Source organism: Leucoraja erinacea, chromosome 31, assembly GCF_028641065.1.
Source record: "Leucoraja erinacea ecotype New England chromosome 31, Leri_hhj_1, whole genome shotgun sequence".
NCBI lineage: Eukaryota > Metazoa > Chordata > Chondrichthyes > Rajiformes > Rajidae > Leucoraja > Leucoraja erinaceus.
Window position 1 is genome coordinate 8817409 of NC_073407.1, and position 24204 is coordinate 8841612.

A 24204-nucleotide genomic window follows, 5' to 3' on the forward strand; every position below is an offset into this window, starting at 1 on the left:
GTCCGTACAGGTTTGGGCTGTATTAGCAGACTGCCTGATAGAAATGGCGAGTATGTTTGAATTCTAGCTGCATGTGTGTTTAACCATACTCTCTCTTTACGGGGAAGGATATAGATTGGTTTTTGCATGTGAACCAATCATAGTAGAATTAACAGCACGAACCCCACCTTACCGTATGATTTATACTATGACCCACTTCCTACACTGGTCAGTCTTGGAAGCGGTAACGATGAACTAACAACTAGCAACCTGCTGTACCGCTATACTATGGGTACTGATTAAAGATGATCTCGAACTCCAGATTGTCCGGTTTGCTTATTTACACATATGATAGCAACACAATCCATTTTATTGATGTCATCGACCATTTGTCAACAAATGTTTTGAAATTGAACCTAAATTGTCCATCTACTATGGTGGATTTGAACAAGTGATATCTAGATTATTAAACCAATTTCCGAACAAATGGTATAACTAAGAAAAACAAATGCATTTATTAAATTTTATACTGTTTAATAGATTTTTTTGCAACACAATTCCATTTGCTTAATTTGAAATCCAGAAATTATGATAAAGGCTTAAAGTCTACCTCTCAATGAATGGAGGGTTATGCAAATGATTACGTTGTATAACTCCCTAGTCTGAATAGTAAAGGCAGACTAGACATGCTTCAGTTTTCAGGAAGAAAGTATGTGCAGTGCTCCCTGGTTAATAACTCTCCGAGAGACAGTAGTATGGCTTGTACTTATTTTGTTTAAAACACTCAGAAGCCTTCCAAAATCAGCAAAGAAGAATTAAGCAAAACTATTTTCTCAGTATTATTTTTCTTTGACGTAGCCCCTGGTTTGAATAACTATTTGCAAATGCAAGTTTATCTGGATGAAAGGATATGGTAGCTGAAATCTCCACTGCTATGTCTATCTTCGACATTGGGAAGCCTTGATTCAAGTTTATCTAAACAAGCACTGCTAATCCCAACTATCTGGGGGGGATCCACTGTCAAAACAAGCAGCAGGGCCCTAAGGCAAACAGAACAGGCGAGAAATGAAGGCAGGGACTTGGGATACTCCAACGGATTTTCATTTGAGGCTAGCAGGAGAGATTGAGTTAGAGACGGAAAATTAGCATAATGCTCTTTCATTGGGAAATTTGGGAATACTGACAGCAGTCCCGTGCATAGATCTGTGGTTACATTGCAGTGAGTCTATAGGAAAACCATTCACCGACCCAGCCATATTGACTGAGAAAATAAAAGGGCTAAGTACTGATGGAGAGAAAGGAAAGACAGACTGCGGCATTGTTTGACATCTGCTCACTAGTTTTGTTCCCTCGAATGCTATGTGGATTTTGGAGAAACCTAAGAAGGCTGAACATGAATCCTGTAATCTTCAGCTGAATATTTATGCAGTTAGACAGCAGTTAAGCCACCCTTTGGTTCAGCCTACTCCTCTTTCATTGTTATACACTCAAATTAGGAGAGCATTTCAAAAGCAAAATAAATGTTTGTTTGCCTGTGAACGTTTAAGCTGATTTACATAAACCGCGTGCTGTTTGGCCAAGCTTCCTTCCCTTACTTTTTATACCTGATTGGGAAATATTCAGGCTGTAACTTTGCAAAATCTAATTTGTGCATTGACAAGTATTGATTGAAACAAACCTTTGCAGTGTCAGCTTTGAAGAGAGCTGATAGCTGGGTAAAAGAGTTTTCAAACATTGTGTAAAGGCCTGTCAGGAGAAGGTCACAAAGATAGCAAATACATGCAGGCACATTGGCATTTGAGCAGACATTGTGAATCAAAGTAAATTTTCTGTACAACCTGTAATATTTTTAACTCTTTGAGCACATCAAACTCAAAAAGTTGTTTTGTTCATTATATTGCCACTTTCTCTGCCAAATGACAATATATTTTGGAGCATTGAAATCTATGAATTAGTCTACTTTGCTGTGGCAATAACAGCAAATACATACATTCAGGACCAGTAAAAGGATTTGACAGAAATTTTAAATTGTGTTCGATAAAGACTAAGTACTACACGGTTTATGCACCTGCCTGTTATTTTAATTGAATTGAATTGAATTTCTTTATTTGTCATTCAAAACAAGTTTGAACGAAATTTTGTTGCCATACATCACAACAGTAAAACAGCACCAAAACACACAATTTAACACAAACTTCCATCATAGTGACTCTCCTCCAGGCACCTCCTCACTCTTCTTCTTGCGTATGGCGTGCACAGCCTAAAGTTGAAGGACAACTTGTTCTATTTGATCTTACTCGATTGTGCACGCCAGGTTGATTGCATTCATCGAAAGGGCGGACGACGTGATGGTTGCAATCTCCCACCCCACCTCCTCACTCTGATGGAAGGTAAAAAAGTCATCTGTTCCTTGCTTATTCTGCAATGTGAGTGAGTTTGACCCATCTCTTCCTTCTCTTTGCCTCAGCATTTGCTATCTCTGATGACCCAACGATCTGGACATGCCTCTCCTTTTAAGATGCTCTTTCAAAGAAGGTATTTGGTTAAGCCTTTGGCCGTTTCTCCTTGTATTTCCAGTGGTTCAAATACCTTTGGATGTTTACCCAAATCAAAAACACCGTGGAAGCTGTAAGTAGTTCGTGAACTAAAATTGGCTAATGAATGGACATCTCTCCGTTGTTTCTTGCAGAGATGAACCAAATCCACATTATGGCTAAGAATTTGGATTTATAAAGGAGCTCTTGCAGATGATGATATAATAAAGAGAAGCAGAACTAGGCCATTCAGATTTCTCAGATCATGATTGATCTTTTACCTCGGCACCACTCTCCTGTATTAATCCTATATTCCTTATTTTCCTGCACATTCTCAAATCGACAATCATGTCTTGAATATATCTGGTGACTGAGTCTCCACAAGCCTTTTGGGTAAAGATTTTCATGGATTCACCAGCCTCTTATAGAGATTTTCTTAACATTTCAGTTTTAAATGCCCATCACCTTATTTGGAGACTATGACCACTGAATGTGATTTGTAAGAAACACTTTCCCTGCCAAGTCCTATAGGAATTTTGCATCAATCCTCGGGTGCTGTCTGTGTGGAGTTTACATGTTCCCCCTGTGACTGCATATGTTACTTCCAGGTGCTTTGTTTTCTTCCCACATTCCAAAGACGTGCAGGATTGTAGGTTAATTGACCTCCGTAAATTGTTCCGAGTGTGGTGTAGGGCATAGATGCAAAAGTGGGTAGTTACAAAATGCTGGAGTAACTCAGCGGGTGAGGCAGCATCTCTACAGAGAAGGAATGGGCAACATTTCGGGTCGAGACCCTTCTTCAGACTGGTAGTGGGGCCAGTTGGGCCGACCGAAAAGTGGGATAGTATAGAACTTGTGTGAATGGGCAATCGGCATGGACTCAATGGGCCAAAGTGTCTGTTTCTATTCTAATCAATCAATTAAAAAAAAAACATGCCCCATCTTTGTATTTTTTTCTACTAAATTAGTTACTCTCACTTTTCTACCTAATATTCAAAGTGGTAGTTGAAGGAAATTGGGGATAAAACAGATGATGTTAAAGGCTGGTTAAAGACCTTATGACCAAGGTAACCTGCTTTATACATGGCTGATTTGGGGGGTTTATTTTCACAGCTCTACATATCTCTTGATGAATGAAAACATGGTGCAAAACAAATTATGTATTTTAAAGCTCTGGTTCAAAGCAGCATTTAAATAGTGTTTTATATCCATTCCTATAAACCTTACCACAGCAAACAAACACTTCCCTACAGCTTCACAAATCAGATAGTTGCTCTTTTGTTTATAGTTTGATTAGCTTAATGAATCTTAACATCTCCCTTATTAATGAACAGTTGTGGAGAGACCCTATTGTAAAAGGTTTCATCTGACTTTGCCTGTGCATGAATGGGCTGACATAAGAACTCTTTCTGAGAGCCATTAAACATATTGGAAAATTACGTTAGTGATAATTACGTTAAGGGAGTCGTGTGCGCGGTGTGCGTGTCCCGGGGAACTGTGTGGGCCCGTTCTACCCGCCAAACAACCATGCCGCCGCCGACCAGAATGACGACCGAAGACTGGAACATGTCTCGGTAGGCCCGACTCGCCTCCCAGGGGACTGCAGTGAAGCCAGATGGCGAGACATGTCTGGGCCGAAGGAGTCTCGGCGGTGGCGGCGATGGGAGCCTCAGCAATGGCAGCGGAAGACTCGGCGGCGGCAGTGGGTGCCTCGTTGGCAGTGGGGCCTTGCTGGCAGCGGGAGCCTCGGCGGCTATGGGAGCCCCGGCTGCAACGTGGGCCTTGGTGGCGGTGGGGCCTCGCGGTCATTGAGCGTGAGGGGCAAGGGAAGGAAATGTGGACCCAGCATGGGAGAACCGTCGTGAAGAACAATAGGGACTCCGTGTGGAGGGACCGCCATGAAGAACAATGAGGACCTGGCGTGGTGGGGCCACCGTGAAGAACAACAGGGACCACTATGAGGGACAGTGGGAGAACAAAGGGGGACCCGGTGTAGGGGAGGGAGGCACTCTAGTTTAGAATCCTCTGCCCAGGGGATAAACCTGCCTTTATTTGTTTGTTTGTTCTGGTGAAGGTGCTGTGTACACGCAGCCAGCCAACAGTCGCTTGTCTTTTTCTTTTTGTTTTCACTTTTAGTTTCAAGTTTTTGTGTGCCTTGTGTGTTGTGAATGTCGGCAGGCCAATTTCCCTCCGCGGATAAATAAAGTTTATCGTATCGTATCATGGACTAACTCTAAAGTGACGGAGATTTGGATCTACATTAATAATGGCAATCTTCCTTCCAGCCCCTGCCAAGAGTGACAGACCATCTGTGGGAGGAGAAACTCAATGGTTCAAACAGCATCTAAGGGGGGGAAAGGAATGGTCGACGTTTGGGTCGAAACCCTGCATCATAACTGAGAGTGAGAGGGGAGATGCACAGTATAAAGAGAGCAGGACTGGCGAGACAGCCCCGGGCTCACCATTCCTCCTCACCTCTATACTGGATATCTCCCCTCTCCACTTTCAGTCTTGATGCAGAGTTTTAACCCAAACTGCCTACCATTCCTTCCCCCCTACAGACGCTGTTAGACCTGTTGTGTTCCTCCAGCAGATTATTCTGTTGCTGCTGCATTCTCTTGTGTCTCCTGCCAAGAGTTAGTGTAATTTCCCAATTAGTTAATTCTGTAGTTGAAAGACTGTTTTAAAAAATAAATGAGCAGCAATTTCTTGACCAACACAGTTCTGCGTCAAGTAGTATTAATTAATTATTATTATTATTATTATTATTATTATTATTGTCTTTCAGGAACTTGTAGAGATCATTAATCACCTGCATAAAATATAATGAAGGAAAATATTCTGTAACCTTGTATTGTAATTTTGAAGATTCTTTTGAAGCTGAACATGTCCATCCTTTCACAACTTGTATAGATTATTATTTTAACGTTGGTATTCATGCCTTGGGAATAAATTTCATTTTCTTTTTACATATTTTTAAATTCAAAATTATGTTGATTGTGTCAATGCGCTCCAAGGTTTCTAGCTTGGTTACATCCACAAAAGGACAGATTGAAGATAGTTATTAGCAAGCTTTCTGCACACAGTTGCCCTCTTACTTCTGTATTTACAATGTCATTAAGGTACAAGTCAGCAATGCTGTCTTGATGCAGTTTCAGTCACAACTGTGAAACCAAAATCCCACGGGGAGCCTTAAAGTGCAGAGAATTCAGCGAGGGCCCATTATCCACAGTTTCTGTTTATGTTATATAGAAAGCGAGACGTTGGGGACTGCTATGCCCCTCGTTCCCCTCCTTTGTGTAATGACCAAGTCAGACTTGAAGAACTAGATGGTAGAAAAGCTGCTGCCGAGTGTGTGAAACATGTGCATTTCAACTGCGATTAAGGGCAAAAAGGCAGAATTCGACCTTTTCAGGTAGCAGAGGTATCGAAAGCTCCAGTTTTAATGTCATAGCCTATATTCAGTTAGCCAATATCATGGAATATGTACTACTGTGCCCAAATTCATCTTGAACAATTTTGATGCTGTTCACTTGTGTAAGCATCAATCTTTTCACTCTTCAAGACATCCTCATTGAAAATAATAAATGGATGAGTGACTTCATTTGGATGCTACCTAGATGTAGTTGGAAAAATATGTTGGTGCTTTCCTATAAAATTGAAAAATAATCCCTGTCTAACTCCATCGTAGTATGTTTGGTGTCCAAAATGGAGAAAAATCTTATATTTTGTCTTCAAAAGAGGGGAGTTGTTTTGAAGTGATAAATTCACAATTTCAACCCCTATAAGAACTCTAGTGGTAATTGTTCTTGAAGAACAATTCTCAATGGTTCAAAGGTACAGTGAAATTCCTTTTTTTTCATACAATTCAGTAAAAATCTTACTATACAAAGACACAATCAGACCCAAGTACACGAGTGTAAGAATAGTACATTACACGGAGGCAGTACACAAGAGTCGCCATGTTTCCTGCACCATCTTGTATCGTTCAAGTTCAAAGTACTTCAAAACACACTCTTATCTTGGGTTTACAGGCCAGTTGGGTCAGGGTTGCAGGGAGTAGGCCTGGCCTGGCGATGCTATTGATGTCCTCCCCCGGCATTAGGTGAGTTGCAGGCCATGTCCAATCCGTGTGCTCGTCCTATGTAGCCTGCAGCAGTACCTGAATCCTAAGGTATTTCAGACCCCAAAGGACATCTTTCACCTCAAAATATGGAATCCAAATTCACTCCTGTATTAACTCTTGGACGTGCTTCCGAAGTTAGTTCCGAGTGCTCTTTATCTATCTGATGTCTGGAAAAATACTGCATAAAATAATTTTGAACTTTGTCCTTCATGTTAACAGTACATATGCATGTACCGCATAGCTGTTTCTAATTAAATACCAATTTATTTCATAACTGCATAAATGTCATTGGTGATAGGGATGTTTTTTTATTATTAGGAAGATTAAAAAAGAGAGTAACTCTACTTAACTCCACTGCATCCGTTTGATTTTCACTTTGCGCCTACTGGCTTTAAGTTGCATTGCTTAGCTGGCCAAGGAGCTTCGATGGAAAGAGAAACAGAGCCAATGTTTCAGTTCTATGACCTCTCATCAGAAATGGGAAAAGTTAGTAATCAGGAAGTTTTGATTTCAGGTCATTAATGTTCTGTTTGATTTATTTAGGGGCATCAAAGTCACAGTAAAACACCAGTATTGCTGTCATTCCTGGTTTTCTTTGATCTTTGAAATCACCTCTTTTCTTGAATGAATTGACATTGCTTGCTTTACAGTCGACTGTTTCTTACGAGTCACATGCCTTGACCCACCTCTACCTCATCAGCTCGTGCAGTGTTGTCAGTATATTTGAAATACTCTGCCCTCTTATAAGGTTTCAGTTCATCTCGATGTTGCTCTTGTGACGATGCATCCTCCCTAAGGGCCATTCCAATCCCAGTCACCGGCAGACAGGGCAGGGGAAGCCAACGAGGAGTAGCACAAACAGCACCTGGATGCCGGAAAATGCCAGCACCTTGGACAGAGGTCTGGACGCAGCTGAGGCTACAGTCAAAGGAGATACAGCTTTGTCCAATTAGCTGTTGTTGGATCAACTCACCTGCACCTCCTTATAAAGCTACTCCTGATAAACCAAGGGAGTTCCAGCCAGAGGGAAGAGCGAGGAAGCAGGACAGGAAGAAAGGGAGAGAAAGCGGTAGAGAGAGGAAGACTGTGCCGTCAGGGCAAGTCTGAGACCGCCAGCACCTCCCCTTCGAAGGCAAGACTTAGCCGCCGGACACAAGCCCGCAATCGCCAGTGCCTCCTCACCGACTTCAAGTGGCGCTGCCCACGCGTGGACCTGGACCTGGACCTTCTTGTCACTACCTCCTTCACAATTAATAAACCATATCACGTGAGTTCACCCTACCATGACTGTGTCAGTGTAGTCATTATCATCCTGGCATCATCCATGACACCACACTGTGCAATACAAGAAAAAGAAAACAAAAAGTAGTGGCACGGTGGCGTAGCGGTAGAGCTACTGCCTTACAGCACCAGAGTCCCGGGTTCGATACTGACTAGCGATGCTTCTCTGTACCGAGTTTGTAATGTTCTCCTTGCGACCTGCGTGGGTTTTCTCTGAGATCGTTGATTTCTTCTCACACTACAAAGACGTACAGGTTTGTAGGTTAATTGGCGTGGTATAAATGTAAAATAAAATTGTTCCTATGTGTGTAGGGTAGTGTTAATGTGCGGGGACTCAATGGGCCGAAGAGCCTGTTTCCGCGCTGCATTTCTAAACTCAACTAAACTAAATTGATATTCTCTAGAACACGGGAAGGTTGCGGGGAGACCTGATAGAAATTATATAAAATTATGAGAGTCATAGAAAGGGTAGTCCGTAAGAACTTTTTTCCCCCAGGATGGAAATGTCAAAGACCAGAGGGCATGGGTTTAAGATGAGAGGGCCAAAGTTTAAAGGAGATCTGTGGGGCATGTTTTTTACACAGAGAGTGGTGAGTGTCTGGAACACACTGCCAGGGATGGTGATGGAGTCAGATACGATAGTGGCATTTAATAGCTTTCGGATAGGCATATGGATATGCAGGAAATCGAGGGATATGGACCATGACTCGGAGGAGATTAGTCTAAATTGGCATTATGTTTCGGATGGACATTGTGGGCCAAAGGACCTGTTCCTGTTGTACTGTTCTATGTTCCATTACCAAGTTCTATCAGTGAATTCCTCTTGGACTAGATTTAGATCAAGATTTAGAACACCTAGATTTTATTTACATCAACTATAGTAGGTGCTATGTTAATACTTTGAAAGCTGTATTGCATCTTGAAACAGGTTTGGGCAATTAACAGAGAAATAAATTTTCATCTTCCCACTAAAAGCTGGTAATTTAAATAATTTGTCTCGTTGTGTAGAAACTATGTAAAGTATTTAAAAATGAACCAGTTATACCTACTGGATAGTGTACTTGACAATAGCCATGTTTGCAATCATGTATTTACCAGGCTCTGCAGATAATCCAGGAGCTGATCAATTAATTTATTAAATAGTAAATTGTTCCGGTCAGTTTCAGAATATTAATTTGGTATAAGGAGTGAGAAGATAAATAAAAGTAACATCATGTATAAACATGTACTTCCAAATTGTTCAATTTTCGTTGGAGTCTGATGGAAGCAGGGGTGGGGGTAAGGGGCGAGGATTTTTGTCCGATGGTGTAACACTAAATTTTACATGGAAATGATGGAAGGAATCGTGGTGATGTTCAAAGTGTAACAGGTTTTAAATGCTCTCACATTGATATTGGGATGAAGGAGACTGAGAGAAAGCTGAGATGTCTCAAAAATAATTTGCTGAACCTTGTATCTTAAACGCATGGAATAGCAATCAGTGCAAGTAGGATTTGGATTTGTAGATTTTTATGGCCTCGACAGAGCTGATGCTCCCAGAGGAGGTGAAATGTTTTGGGTATGGGAGTTTTTTCCAGATATGCGTCAGCAGGGAGTGAAATCAAGTTGAAAGTTTTATGAAAATGTTAATTACAGCAAATAGCAAGTTATGTAGTGGTAAATCTGTTCATTATAAATTCAGAGTTTTCCCAAACAAATATTTTCATAACATATTGCTAGATTTGCATTTCATTTTAACATTTTGAATTACATGAGAATTTGTATTTATTTTGGAAAGGGTTATAAAGTTCTAAATTACTTCATACACAACCTAATTGGTTTAAGATTTTTATTAATTCAATTTGATTATTTTAGTTTCGAGACACAACGCAGAAACAGGTCCTTCGGCCCACTGAGCTTGCGCCGACCAGCGATCACCCATACATTAGCACTATCCCACACACTATGGGACAATTTACAACTTTACCGAAGCCAATTCTTTGGAGCGTGGGAGGAAACAGGGGCACCCAAAGAAAACTCACGGGGTCACAGGGAGAACATACACACTTGATCCCACCACCAGCCACATCTTCTCATCCCAATCCTTTTCCACCTTCCACAGAGACTGCTCCCTCCTTGACTCCTTGGTTCACTCATCCCTTTCCACCCAAACCGTTTAATCTCTGCCAATGACCTCTCCTCCCTCACCTGTATCGACCTATCCCTTGCCAAGCGTTGTCCTGCCCCCACCTCTCTTTCAAGTTTCTTCCCCAAATCAGTGTGAAGATAGGTCCCACCCGAAATGTCACCTATCCAAGTTCTCCTGAGATGCAGCCTGACCCGCTGTGTTATTCCAGAACATCATAATTTTTTTTGTAAACCAGCATCTGCAGTTTCTTGTGTCTACAGATAAACTCCTTTGAAACTTCTTTCAAAACTGTATTTCTAGATCTTAACATCAACTAATACATACAAATTGAGCCTCCCATGCAATAAATGTGCTTCTTTGCTTCAATTTGGGGAAATATACCCAAACAAACTGAGCGAACATAAAGGCAGACATGTATATGCTTGGCTGGGATTGCAACATATTTTTTCAAACAATTTTTATCCCCCTTAAGTTTGCACATCAGTGTTGGTGATCTGTCCGATTCTTGTTGTATGTTCTTTATTCCACACGAGCATCCAATTGGGTAGGTAACTTTATAAATGTCAATACTGAACTGGAGCAGAACTAAACAGTTAGGCAAAAGGAAATGTCATGGTCTTGCAGCATAGACTCAAGTCCTTCCATGCCATTTTCACACAAATCCTATGCTAACCCATTTTCTTCTCCCTACATTGCTATGATTTCTTCCTAGATTGTACTTGTGCAAGGGGGAATTTACAATGAGAAATTAACCTGCCAACCTGCGTGTGTTTGAGAGATGCGGGGAAGACTGAGCAACCGGACGAAACCCACACAGTCACAGGAAGAATGTGTAAACTCCACCCACAGACAGCACTCGATCAGGATTGAACTTGGCTCTCTCGAGCTGTGAAGCAGCGACTCTGCCAGCTGTGCCACTGTGCCACCTACTCTGCCCAACTATTTGTCTTGGGAAGTTGCCCGAGAGCATGTCACGGAGCTTTGATTTAGTATGAAGCTTCTACTAGGTTAACATACATCATGATCTGCTGCTGCTGCCAAGATTAGTTTGGGTGTAAAACTTTGTCGTCAGTGAGGCAACAGTGCCATTCATGAACCTTCCCAAACTTGCAGCAAATGTTCCCAACGCCTGGAAAGGACAAAGCAATGAATAGGAAAAGTGATTATGGATAGGAATGCTTTGGTTGATGATAAGCAAGATTCCCTAGGCTTAATTTTCTTTACTGAAATCAAAAATACCGTAGATTTAAATTAATGAACTCAGTATTAACCTTTATTAAGTTGTTAAGAGTAGAGTCTTTTGATGTCAAGCAATTAACCTTCTATTTCCAATGGGGCAGCCTTCTCAGGGTAAATGCACTAGAGATGATAAGATCAGATTGTTTGTTAATGTTCAAAGAAAAAAATTGCATATTGGAGCATTTGCCAGCCTCTGTTAAATTGTATTCCTTATTTTGTAGGAGGCACAGCAAAATAGTTTACACATAGTAAGATCCTGCAAGTGGCAGTGAGATAAATGGAATTGATTGAAGGATAACTGTCGAATAAGTCTCATGTCATATTGTGAGATATTTTGTGTCTACCTTAAGTAAATAAACAATCAGTGGAAACATTGATTCACATTTAACTTTGGGGCCAGAAATCACTTTCACAAATCCACTGCCATCAGATTTGTACTGTATATAACTGATGAACACATTTTAACAAGAGGACTGTAAGAGGCTTGCATGCAGCTACTCAGTCGGGCAAATTTGGCTGTGCAAAGAAGAAATTGTTTGGTAGCGATAACATTAGAGCAGTAGTGAGCCTGAATAAATTGTGCGGAGCTGAACCATGAGTCACTTTGGCATGGAGGTTTAAAAAGCATTACAAAAAAGTGGAAGAATAAACTTTGTAAGATAGGCTTTGTGCCAGCCATGGGAAAATGTAATCAGCTGAGCCACCATTTAAATGCCCATTCCTAGTTGCCCTTGAGGTGATAGTGAGCTGTCTTTTTGAACTATCGCAGTCTTTGAGCTGTGGATTTACCTCCACTGTTGTCAGGGAGAGAGTTTCGGGATTTTGACTTGGTGACGGTGAAGGAAAAATGATATATTTCCAAGTTAGAATGGCGTGCAGCTTGGAGGGCAACCTCCAGCTGTAGTGTCCCCATACCTTGGCAGCCCTTGTCCTCCTAGCAAGTAAAATGTTGGGGTTTGGAAGGTGGTGTTGAAACAGTTGTGGTGTGTTGCCACAGTGCATTGTGTAGACAGTGCAAACAGTGCGATGATGATGGATTGAGTGAATGAACTGATGTGGATTGGGGCCCTGTCAGGTGGACAAATTCAATTTTTGGTTTTGGGTTTACAGCATGGAAACAGGCTCTTTGACCCACTGAGTCCACACCGATCAAAAATCACCAGTATATCAGTTCTATCCTGCACAATGGGGACAATTTACAGAAGCCAATTAACCCACAAACCTGCACGTTTTTGGAATGTGGGAGGAAACCGAAGCGCCCGGAGAAAACCCACGTGCTCACAGAGAGAACGTACAAACTCCATACAGACAGCACCCATGGTGAGGATCGAACCTGGGTCTCTGGCGCTGTAAGACAGCAATTCTGCTGCTGTGCCACTGTGCCGTCCTGCATAGTGCCAAGCTGCTTGAGTGTTGTTGAAGCTGCGCTCAACTAGGCAAGTATTCCATCACACTCCAGACTTGAGCCTTGTTGATGGATGACTGTAAGGCCATTGAATATAAGGGAGTGATAGCTGGGCTTTCTTTTGTTTGATACTGCTATTGCCCAGCACAAGTGTGGTGCGAATGTTATGTAATTGGCATTAGTATTGGTTTATTATCGCCACGTGCACTGAGGGGCAGTGTAAAACCTTGGTTTGCGTGCTACCCTGCCAAATCCTACTATACGTAAGTACAATTAAACTATACACAGTATAACAGGTAGTGCAAAGAAAAATAATACTAGTGTGCGAGTACATATTTGTGGGTTTTATTGGGACTCATTAGGAAGCTCTTTCAAAGAACTGGCAAAACATGGTGTGCTGAATTGCTGTCTTCTTCACTGCAAGTTTTTGTGAATCTTGTCCTTTTGGAAAAAAAAAACATTTGAATAGAATTATGGACGTATCTGATAATTATAATATTTCTGGCTGCCATTTCTTTGCATGTTATAAGAAAACATTTCACAAAATTAAGTTCAATATGGTAAAAAGTTTTTACATTTGCAATTCATTAACTGCAAAAAGCTCAGTGTTTTAAAAATAGTTAACTGAAGATTGAAAAGCTGGCAGTGAAGGGTATTCATTTATCTCATGTTTCTGAGCTCTTTATGCCTTGGAGACAGCTCCCTCATTGATTCTCGTGCTTTCAACAAAACATTTGTAAAGAAACAGTAATAAGTGAAAGGAAAGACATAGCTTTTGAATTTGCTGATAATTCTGAGCTTGTAGATAGTCGATTTCAATTGGAATATTTTCAGAACCGAGTTGGTGTAACAGGAATGATGCCAGGTCTGCTAATCGTGTGGAATAAAATATGGTAGTAAATTCTGATCAGCATCACTGCCTTCTCTAATTTTAGTTTTGTTTCGTTTAGTTTAGAGATACAGCGTGAAAACAGACCCTCCCACACATTAACACTATCCTACACCCACTAGGGACAATTTTTACATTTACAAAGCCAATTAACCTACAAACCTGTACATCTTTGGAGTGTGGGAGGAAATCGAAGATCTCGGAGAAAACCCATGCAGGTCACAGGCAGAACGTACAAACTTCGTACAGACAGCACCCGTAATCAGGATCGAACCCGGGTCTCCTGCGCTGCAAGCGCTGTAAGGCAGCAACTCTACTGCTGCGCCACCATTACCGAACCCCAAATTCTCCTGCTTTAAATAGTGAATGTTGATGACCTAATTGGAAGAGCTAACTATTCAAAGAAGTTCAATTAACACAATTAAACCAAATCAAAATTTAGGAATTAACTTGTATACTAAAGCTCTCTTAAGGTGCTTGATGTAAAATCTTAGCAGAAATTATTGTTTCAAATTAAGTTATTGTTAAACTGATTATGATTGAAAATTGCTTTGTTTCTGTAGAATATCATAATTTTATGATTGAACAATGAATGTGCATTCTTTATAAGATTCAAAGTTTGTGTTTAGGCAGAGCTAGTAGATGCATTTGAAACTAGTTTATTTTGGTCTACTAGTCAGTGCCCAATAAAAAAAAATCTTGTTCTTTTAACCATTAGTTGACAAATACCCGTTTCAAAGCACAATGTTGTGACTCCAGTGCAGTGATGTAAACTGATTTTAGATTGTTGAAAATGAATGAAAACCTTTATTAATATGGAAGAGAAGAATAAATTCATGACCAATCGAATATTTTGCACAGTAGAATTGTGTTTGAAGTCAGCATCTTTAAGTATTTTTGCTTAAAACTTTGCAATTTGAAGCTAACCTAATCGATGAGCTGTATTCATCAATATGTGTACGGTTGGAAATATTGATCGGTGAGGATTTTAGACAGTGCATGTGAAGCTTATAATGTCAGCAGTAGTTTGATAATGAAAAGAGTGGAACCTGGGGGACATGGAGACAGGTGGTGCATGTCCTAAAGCCAGCAGTGACATGGCTGCTCTGAATCCCACAAGAGACGTGGATCATGCCCTACTCTTTGCAAATGTGACTGGTTGGTACATAACAGTTTCCTGTTCAAAATAACAAGCCAGAAACCAAATCACAAACTAAATCATAGATGAAATTAGCAACAATAGAATTTTCAGAAGTATGATCCTGTTATCTTTACAAACATATAAAATGGATAAAGCATGGTTTAACTATGATGTTTAACGTGGTTTAATGCCCTGCTGATTTGTAGCATATCAAAATAATGCTGCTACATTATGCATAGAGCAAATACTTTGACACCTGCTCTGTTTATTTACCTTTATGTTTGAACGTCAAGACTCATGATATTTTTTTCTGCAATTAGTAATTTGTGTTTAAATGCAATGTATATATTTTCCGTGATTTTTGTTTTCTCTGCCTGAGGCTCATGTTACCTAACATGCACAGACGTTAAGCTTTTTGGATTTATTGTACTGATATCACATATAAAATTATTTGAGCAAAGATTACAATATATTTAATAATACTGCCCATTCTACATAAAATAGACATGATCTAGCTTAATCCTCTGTTGCTCAAAACATTATGAGTTCTATGATATACATGAAATATAATTCACCCACTAGTAAAATTGGCTTGGAAAAATAATTTCTTTTGTGGTAGACAATAGACAATAGTTGCAGGAATAGGCCATTCGGCCCTTCGAGCCCACCGCCATTCAATGTGATCATGGCAGATCAGATGATATAGTTTCTGTCAGCAGTAATCTATATTGGTAAAACAACACATTAGCAAGAATAGTACTTGCTAGTTATATTTACAATTATTGCAGATATTATTTTCAGAATACGATTGAAAAAAATGAGGTGCAAAACATCAAACAACTTTAGCTATTTTAAGGTCTTGAAAGTTACCAATCAACTAACCGATAGATATAAGAATGTGAGTTACAGCACACCAATCAATGGGATGTTGAATAAATGTCCTTAATTTTCATCCATACATTGAAAATTATTAACAATTGTATAACAGGTATCAATAAGGTATTTCGGGGATATATGCAAAACCTCTGCAGATGAGAAACGGGTGAACTGGTGGAATAAAGCTTGCTATCCAAATCAGTTACTTTGCATTGCCTCAGAAACTGTTCTGGCACCACATCTACTAATCGTGTTGGAGCTACATTTGCATCGGAAAAAAAATCATCGTTCAGTATTTGGAGGTTACATTAAGGTGCATTTGATAATTAGTGGATGGGAAGTCTGTTGCAAGACATGGGTGATAGAGTAAATGAGCTGTGGATCACACTCTTTGTTGTCACTTGATCACAGCTATCGTTACAAAATTACATTGTATGATTTAGAAGGAACACTATTGTCTAAGAACCTGTTGACGGAATTAAAGACTTGCATGTTTTGCTCTGACTGTGCAATCAAGTGGACAGACTGTTTAAACTGAAGTCACTGCCAGAATTTATAATGCTCAGCATTCAAGAACACTCGATAGAGAACTGTTCCATGTGCAAAGTAATGTTTAATTTATCAGCAAGGTCCAAATTGGCTTTAGGCAATCCAGCCACAGCTTGAACTGGTTTGCTGGGACCATGGGAAAATTTAATTAGCTATTTTTCATCCACATGTAAAATGTATGAATATAAAGTGAAGATGTAATTAACATTACAAACCATTTTATGAAAACTGTTTGTGCAGTGAAAACTGTAAAGCTTCGGACACACAAATGTCATCTTATTGCAATGAGGATTTAGTATATATAAAAAATATTCCCCCCCACCTGGAGGTAAATAGTTTCCTTTAAACAAAAGTAAGTTTTGAAAAGCTTTTGATATTGTGCAGCTGCTAAATTGATAAGTGTATCTGTTCCTAAAGCAGTTTTGTTTGATGTTTAGATGTACTGTCAAATACAAAGGCAAAGATATTTAACTTGATGACGAGAGAAAATAATTATAACAATGGAAAAAAAGTTCAAATGATCTTAATTCAGAATTTCAAAGAGCTTTAATTATGATTTAAATATTGGCAGATATGTTGATATTAATATATTATGTACTTTTTTCTGCGTGTATGAAAGCAATCATTTATTTGTGGCATAATTTTGATTTTTAAAATTAAATTATGTTTCATTGATAGCAATAACGCAACCCTTTCAGATATTTATTTTCCAAAGTTGCCCTGCCTTTTCTGCCCCCTCAATGCTATACAGGTATTGTGCTCCTCAACATTTTTATTGGTTATATTGTCTCAGTGGTAGGCACTTGGAAAATGATATATGCTCTAAACATAATCATCTATATATAGTGGAAGAAAAACATTAAAAAAAACATTGCTTTTTATTACAACAGTGAGTAAGGTTTCATATTTCGAACTTTAAAAAAAAAAGATAAAATGGAGAAAGCTGCTGCTTTCTTTGGACTCCTCTTTTGTCATACTGTACCGTGGGTTTTCTAATCCCATCAGCCCCTGTTTCTAGGTAACAGCCAAAGCTCTGGCAGGAGTGGCAGTCTGGGCCGAGATAAACCCATGTGGCTGGTGTTATTTAGTATGATCCATATGGTCAGGCTGCGAGCAATCCCAGGAGGGGTGTTAACACTCAGCATCCCAACCTCCAATCCCCCAGGAGCTTGCATGAAATAGCCCCTGCAGCCTGTTCATGTGTGAATCTTGATCATTTTTTTCCATATTTAATGAAGTTTGATATTATTTGTTATTATAACTGATTGCTTGCTGCCTTCTGTAATTGATAAGTCCCCCCCCCCTCAACTTTGTCTGCCTCGAATTTTGCCATGGAGCAACAGAGTGTGGGGTGTAAGGTTGCGGGTGGCAGTGGTCGGTGGGGGGGGTGGGGGGGTGCTGGGTGGAAGGTGTAATTGTTTAGTGTAGTTAATATTACATTTACTGACCTCACAAGATGCATAAATTCTCTGTTTTTTCTCTCCACAGGAAGTTCTGCAGACATTGACCAAGTTTTGCTTCCCTTTCTATGTGGACAGGTACTGTTATCATTGCAAAGTTTACGAGATAAAGATGCCATAAAATTGCTCTGGAAAATAACAAAGAAATTTAGTTGTATTCTGTGCCTTTAAAATCTTGTTTAAAGCACCCCCCCTGCACATAAAAATGAGGAAACTGTTTTTATTTGCCTGTTAAGCTGGTATTGTAATTCACCGCAGGTGCTTCGAATCAAAATTCTGCTCAGTGTCTTCATAATTCTGTTATTTTCCTGAAGTTAAAAGCAGTGAAGTGCCCGAGAAAAGTTGTAAATTAGATCTTCACTTCAGCAGAATACAGCCATGGGTGGTTTACACATACCATCCTGGTCGTATGTACTCCAGTATTATTCACCAGACTTTGGCAGTGTTAATTATAAGTTAACGAGAAAAGGAAAAGGAGCTCATTTAAAATTAGTGAGGAACATTTTATTTTAAAGAATGGCATTGGACCAATTATATTTGCCATTTCATTAATCCTGTAATATAAGTATCTTCAATTTCAATGTTAGCTTTTTAAAAAAAACCTTTAAATAAGCTATTTAAGACCAGCTATAATTTGTTTTTAAAAACACTAAATGCAGACTCTTGTACCTACTCAAAAGCGCCCTCTGTAGATCCGTTGAGAAATTTTTGTTTTGATGTTTTTAATAATGACTCATTGTTTATTATTATTAAGTACTTATTATTACGTAAGCTGACATGTTATGGTTGAGTTACGTAAAGCTGTGGTATATTGAAAACATCTTTAGAAGTGTTAAGTATGATTTTAATGAGATGCTGTTTGGAAGTAAAATGTTTTTGATAGTTTTGTTTAATTAATCACAATAGTTGAATCCAACACGTTAACGTCCCTTAATTATTCTGTTAATTTACTGATGGAAGATGCGATTACTTCCCACTCTTGGCCTGCTGTGCCAAGAGAAATCTTGGAATCTTACCACTGAGATCAAATGAGTACTTGGCTGACATTCACGAACCTTGTTACAATCATATTATAGAGCAGCATTGACAATAACCTGGTACATCAGCTCCCTTGTGACATTTGTGGTTGAAGACTTGTGCCAAACCTTGGTTAAGAGGAAGTGGACCTTTGGCACTGTGGCCAAGTTTGCTTGACAATTACGATGCTCCCTATTTTGCCAACCCCAGACAATGTGTGAATCTTTAAAGTTTCAGGGCTTTGTGTTGTTTGGCAAAATGGCTTGCTGTTAGAGTTTTCATAACATGAAAGACAATTCAGTTTTGCGCCTTGGGAAACGTTTTCAAAGTTAAATTTACTAAGACCAAAAACAGGGATTAGAAAAGACACTATGTTTCCAAATTAAAGGCGATAAAAATGCCTGGGATGGTGGCAGTGGAAATAGTATGATGGAGGTGTGTAGGAGGGTTTTAGAGAGGCACATGGATATGCAGGGATGTGGGGATATGGATCATTTCAGGCAGATGAGATTATTTTATCTTGGCATCATGTTCAGCATGGACATTAAGGGCCAAAGGGCCTGTTCCTGTACCGTTCTATGAATACATTGAGATAACTAGGCATGTTGAAATGCATGTAACGTACCAATAAGGAAAAGGCATATTTCTTAGTTGCTCGCTTAGCCTGTTCTGACACCTAATAAGATTATGGCTGATCTGATTATAAAATCTTGTGTTCTGCTGTAACCTTTCACTCCCTTATCATGAATCTATCTATCTGTACTTGAAGAATGTGAAACGCTTTGCTCCCGCTTTATTTTGAGAAAAGGGGTACCAAAGACACTCAACCCTCTGAAGAATGCATCAATCTGTCTTAAGTGAATGACCTTGTTCTTTTAAACAGTGGCCCCTGGTTCTCAGGTTTCCCTTAAAAAGAAACATCCTCTCCACATCCATCCGGTCAGGATCTCGTATGTTGTAATCAATTTCCCTCTTGCACTCCCGAGCTGCAGTGAGACAAACATAGCCTATCCCAACCTTAGACCTTCCCACCCAAACACAGATACTTCCCCCAATAACCACAGTAGATGTAACACCTGAACGTACACCTCCTCCCTTACCTCTATCCTGGGAGCTCAGCTTGTCCTTCTCGGTGAGACAGAGATTCACTTGCACCTCCTCTAACCTCATCCACGGCATACAGTTCCCGATTTGGCCTCCTGTAGATCGGCAAGACCAAGAGTAGATTCAGCGACAGTTTTGCCAAACACTTGCGGTCATTCCACTAAGGCCTATTGGATCTCCCAATTGCTCACCATTTTAATTCCTCTTCCCGTTTCCAAATTAATCTTTCTGTCCTTGGCCCCTTCCGTTGCATGAGTGAGGCCACACGCAAACTGGAGGAACAGCACCTCATATTCCACTTGGATAGCTTACAACCCAATAGGATGAACATTGAATGTTCTGATTTTCAGTAACTACAAAACCCCCTTCTTCCCTTATCCTCGCTATTTTTTCCACCACACCTGGACTCGCACCTATTTTTCCCCTTCCCTTCCGCCTACATTCCTTTCTCTGGCATCACAATTCTTCAATCCTTCTGTTTTTTTCATCTCTGGCCTTTGTCTAACCACCTGCCTATCAAATACCTCCCTCCTCCCTCCTCGCTCACTTATCATCTCCCAGGCTTTGTCCTGCCCTGTCCTCTCTATTAGCTTTCTTCCCCAACCCTCCCCCAGTGCTTACCAAAGAAGGGTCTAAAGAAGGGTCGCAGCTTGAAACGTCATCTAGCCACGTTCTCCAGAGATGCTGCCTGACCCACTGCGTTACTCCAACACTTTGTGTCTTTTATTTCGTACACCAGCATCTGCAATTCCTTGTTTGTGTCCCAACATCTCTGCATGTCCATCCCGTCAGGATCTTCCACGCTGCAATCAATTTCACTCTCCGATCTCCAGTGATACAAGCCTAGCATATCCTCACCACTCAACCTGTTCATTCCAGGTATTGGTCCAGTAAACCTTTTGCAAGCTGCTTTTCAAGAGACAAGAGAAGGGAGTGTTTAATTTTCATATGCACCAGGAACGGGAGGACAATGAAATTCTTGTTTGCTGCAGCTTTGCAAGCACATTAACGCAATAACACAACAAATACACATACAATAAAAAAAATAAGATAGACACAAAGTGCTGGAGTTAAACAGTGGGTCAGGCAGCATCTCTGGAGAAGAGGAACAGGTGACATTTTGGGTTGAAGCCCGTCTTCAATCTGGAGAACCGAAATGTCACCTATTCCTTTTCTCCAGAGATGCTGCCTGACCCTGTGAGTTGCCACAGCATGTATATCTTTGGTATGAACCAGCATCTGCAGTTCCTTCCTACACAATAAACCAATAAGGTATCTTAAAGGTATCAGTTTTACTAGGTAAACAGACCATAAAAACTGAGGGATCAGTATCCATCATTAAATGAGGAGACCAATATTATGCACTGTACTCCTGCTGTCATTTTGCCAATGTCCTCTACAACTGAATCATAGAATCATACACCCTAGTTTTCTATTTGATTTCCTTGCCAATAAGTATTAATATTTTGTTAGTTTTTCTAATTATTCACATTGTTTACAGACACTATCTTTACTCTTCCTCCCAAAATGGGCATCTTCACATTTTCTCACATTGTACCCCATGTTCCAGATGTTTGTAACTTAACTCATCTTTATGTATCCCTTTATTCCTTTAATAGGCTCCACGTGTTCTTTTCACAGTTTACTTTGCAACCTATCTTTGTGTCATCAACATATTTTGCAAACCATTGGTGGCTTCATCAAGTCTTTTGTATAAGCTATTGAAGGTGAAGAGATTGCAGTAGTACATTGCTTGTTACATCTTGTTACTAGAACAAGACCCAGTTACGCCTACTCTCTCTTCCCTGTTAACCAGCCAATCTACTGTCCTCGTATCACGAGTTTAATGTTTATGAATTTATTTTTATTTCTATCATGTTAATATTCTCAAATTAGGATAGCATTATTTTTGCATTTCTGGCTATTTCCACAGCATACAAAATTTGCGGGGTGGTGGGGGGGGGAGAGGGGAGTTTACAGAGCATCTGTAGTTTCTTTGTCCAGAGTTTACTGTGTTGTCTGGCTTAAAGACACAGTCATTTTCCTGGATCTTTGGTCCGATGACAATGAACCTGCAATTGTTTTTGCTTACAGAGCTTTCTTTGCTTTGTATTCCGACTTGTAAGGGATGCTGCATAAATGTATGTATTGTGCCCGATGTCTTGTACTGTTTTAGTACATACAGCAGCCTTGAGAGTTGCATTGATTTTTGTTTGTGTTTCAGTCAGGTCTTACACCAGTAGGAAAATAGGTTGCTGCGATAATTTTGGTCATGTTTTTAAGGCTACGTTTACCTTTGAACTTAATCCTCACCGACTGAGTTCGTCAATAGCAGGATAGAATCTGAGGAAGGGTCCCGACCAAAAATACTGCTTATCCATTCCTTCCACAGACACTGCCTGACGCGCTAAAGTCCTCCAACACTTTGTGTTTTGCTCATGATTTCAGCATCAGTAGTTTCTTGTGCCTCTAGGATACAGTTTGTTCCTGTTCAACTTCCCACTGGCATACACTCTTCTCTGTGTTGCATTTGTTACTTCTTCGACTTAGGGCTATTATCAAGGCTGTTTCTTGTATTAATATATGATCAGGTACAGTTGCAATTGGAATAAATACTAAAGCTATCATCTGGATAAAAACTGTAGTGTAACCTCAACACCAAAATATGCACCAGAATTTAACATTGATTTGTTAAAAAAAATGTGTTCAGACCTAAAGTTGTCTGATTAGACAGATTAAATGAATTTACCTTAAGAATTTCAACAAAATGCGCCCTAAACGAATTAATGAACATTTGGTATCAAATATGACATATAAAAATGATACTGGATTTTTAAGCAAAAAAGTGTAATCACTCACATGATGACATTATATTATCCATTGTAACTTCATCCAATGTAATATTCATACTTCACACTGCAATATGTGAAAAAAATATATAGAAGCATAGCACTGAGAAATTTTTAATGTTGGTCAAAATTCTTAAAGATTGATGAATCTGGAACCCGGGATCTCAAAACATATGGGGAAGGTTTATCTTTGATTGAAAGATACAGTATGGAAACGGGCTCTTTGGCCCACCAAGTCCATGTCGGCTCGATTACCCATTCACGCTAATTCTATGTTATCCCACTTTCTATACTCCCCGGGAAATTTATAGTAGCTAATCAACTGACAAACCCGCACGTCTTTGGGATGTGTGAGGAAACTGGAGCACCCAGAAGAAACCCTGGGTATAGGTGCAAACTCCACACAGGCAGCACCGAGGTCAGGATGTAACCCGGGTCTATAGCACTATGAACCAGTAGCTCCACTAGCTACGCTACTAAGCCACCCTCACTTTAGACCTGACTTGAGGAGAGATTTTTCACTCAAATGGTGGTGAATATTTGAAATTTTATAGCCTGGCGATTCTTGGAGGTTTGATTGATTCATTCAAAACTGAAATTGATAGATTTCTAGATATTAGTGGAATCGAGGGATAAGGAGGAAGATGGGGTGGTCTTTTTGATTGGTGGACACAAAATGCGGGAGTAACTCAGCGGGTCAGGCAACATCTCTGAAGAAAGTGGATTTGTCATTTTGAGTTTGGACCCTTGAACAGGTTCAAACAACTGAATGGCCTACTGTTGCTCCTGTTTCTTTCCTCTTAAATGTTCACCTGAGTGCTGGGCAGTTCTCCACATTTCCTGGCCCACATTTAAATCTCAACCAACATCATTAAAGTGGACGCCTGGCCATTTATCTCATTGCTATTTGCCAAACCTTGTTTTCTTTCGTTCTATATAGCAAGTGACCACATCAAATGCATTCCATTGGCTGTGAACCGCTAAGAAACATCCATAGCCTGTGAAAGCTGTGATAATAAATCCCAAAGTTGTACTTAAATATAAATGTTTAAACCTTGGACTTTATTCAGAAATAAATTGTGCAGAAACTACAACACTAATGGAAAACAACTAAAAATAGATGTGTGACAAGGTGCAAAATGTATATCCTTTTTATTTTTTAATTGGTGTATAGTTTATCAGTGTCTGCTGGTGTAAAGCCAATTAAATTATTGGAAGCCTGTTTGATCTCCACATGAAAATCACTATGATGTACTCTGTAGAGCCTCTGTGCTCAATTTTTAACGCACTATTTCCAATCAATACTCTTTTGAGGCTAAGCAATTACGGATTATCTATTAATGAATTGGCAATATTCTTATTCTTTTGTCACATTTGCAGAATTTAATGTCACGATTCAATTTTTTTCAGCCTGGTGCTAAATTTGAGCTCAAACTTAGCCTTTGATCTCAGTCTCGGAAGCCTTTATAACAAAATGGTGACTTGCTGTTCTTTTCCATGGGCTATTCCATTTCATTTCATTTCTTCAGTAAATTAACCCAAGTGTTAAATGGCTATCTATCCGGTGTTATATGTAGCATAATCTTCTACTTTATATTAAATACTTCTTAAACTAATCTTTTACATA

General features: G+C 39.7%; 1 protein-coding gene and 1 long non-coding RNA gene across 2 annotated transcripts in view; one reads left to right on the plus strand and one right to left on the minus strand.

Annotated features, from left to right (window-relative positions):
- LOC129711880 (DENN domain-containing protein 1A-like) overlaps positions 1–24204 on the plus strand; it is a 472977-nt gene that overhangs the window by 143396 nt on the left and 305377 nt on the right. Inside the window, 1 exon segment of the mRNA XM_055659869.1 lies at positions 17636–17685. Within this exon segment, the coding sequence (XP_055515844.1) occupies positions 17636–17685 (50 nt within the window).
- On the minus strand, positions 8257–20780 carry LOC129711881 (uncharacterized). The gene is made up of 3 exons (XR_008725945.1): positions 19725–20780; positions 17596–17735; positions 8257–13133 (listed from the first exon to the last, which is right to left on the minus strand). It is a non-coding gene; the product is annotated as an uncharacterized LOC129711881 (long non-coding RNA).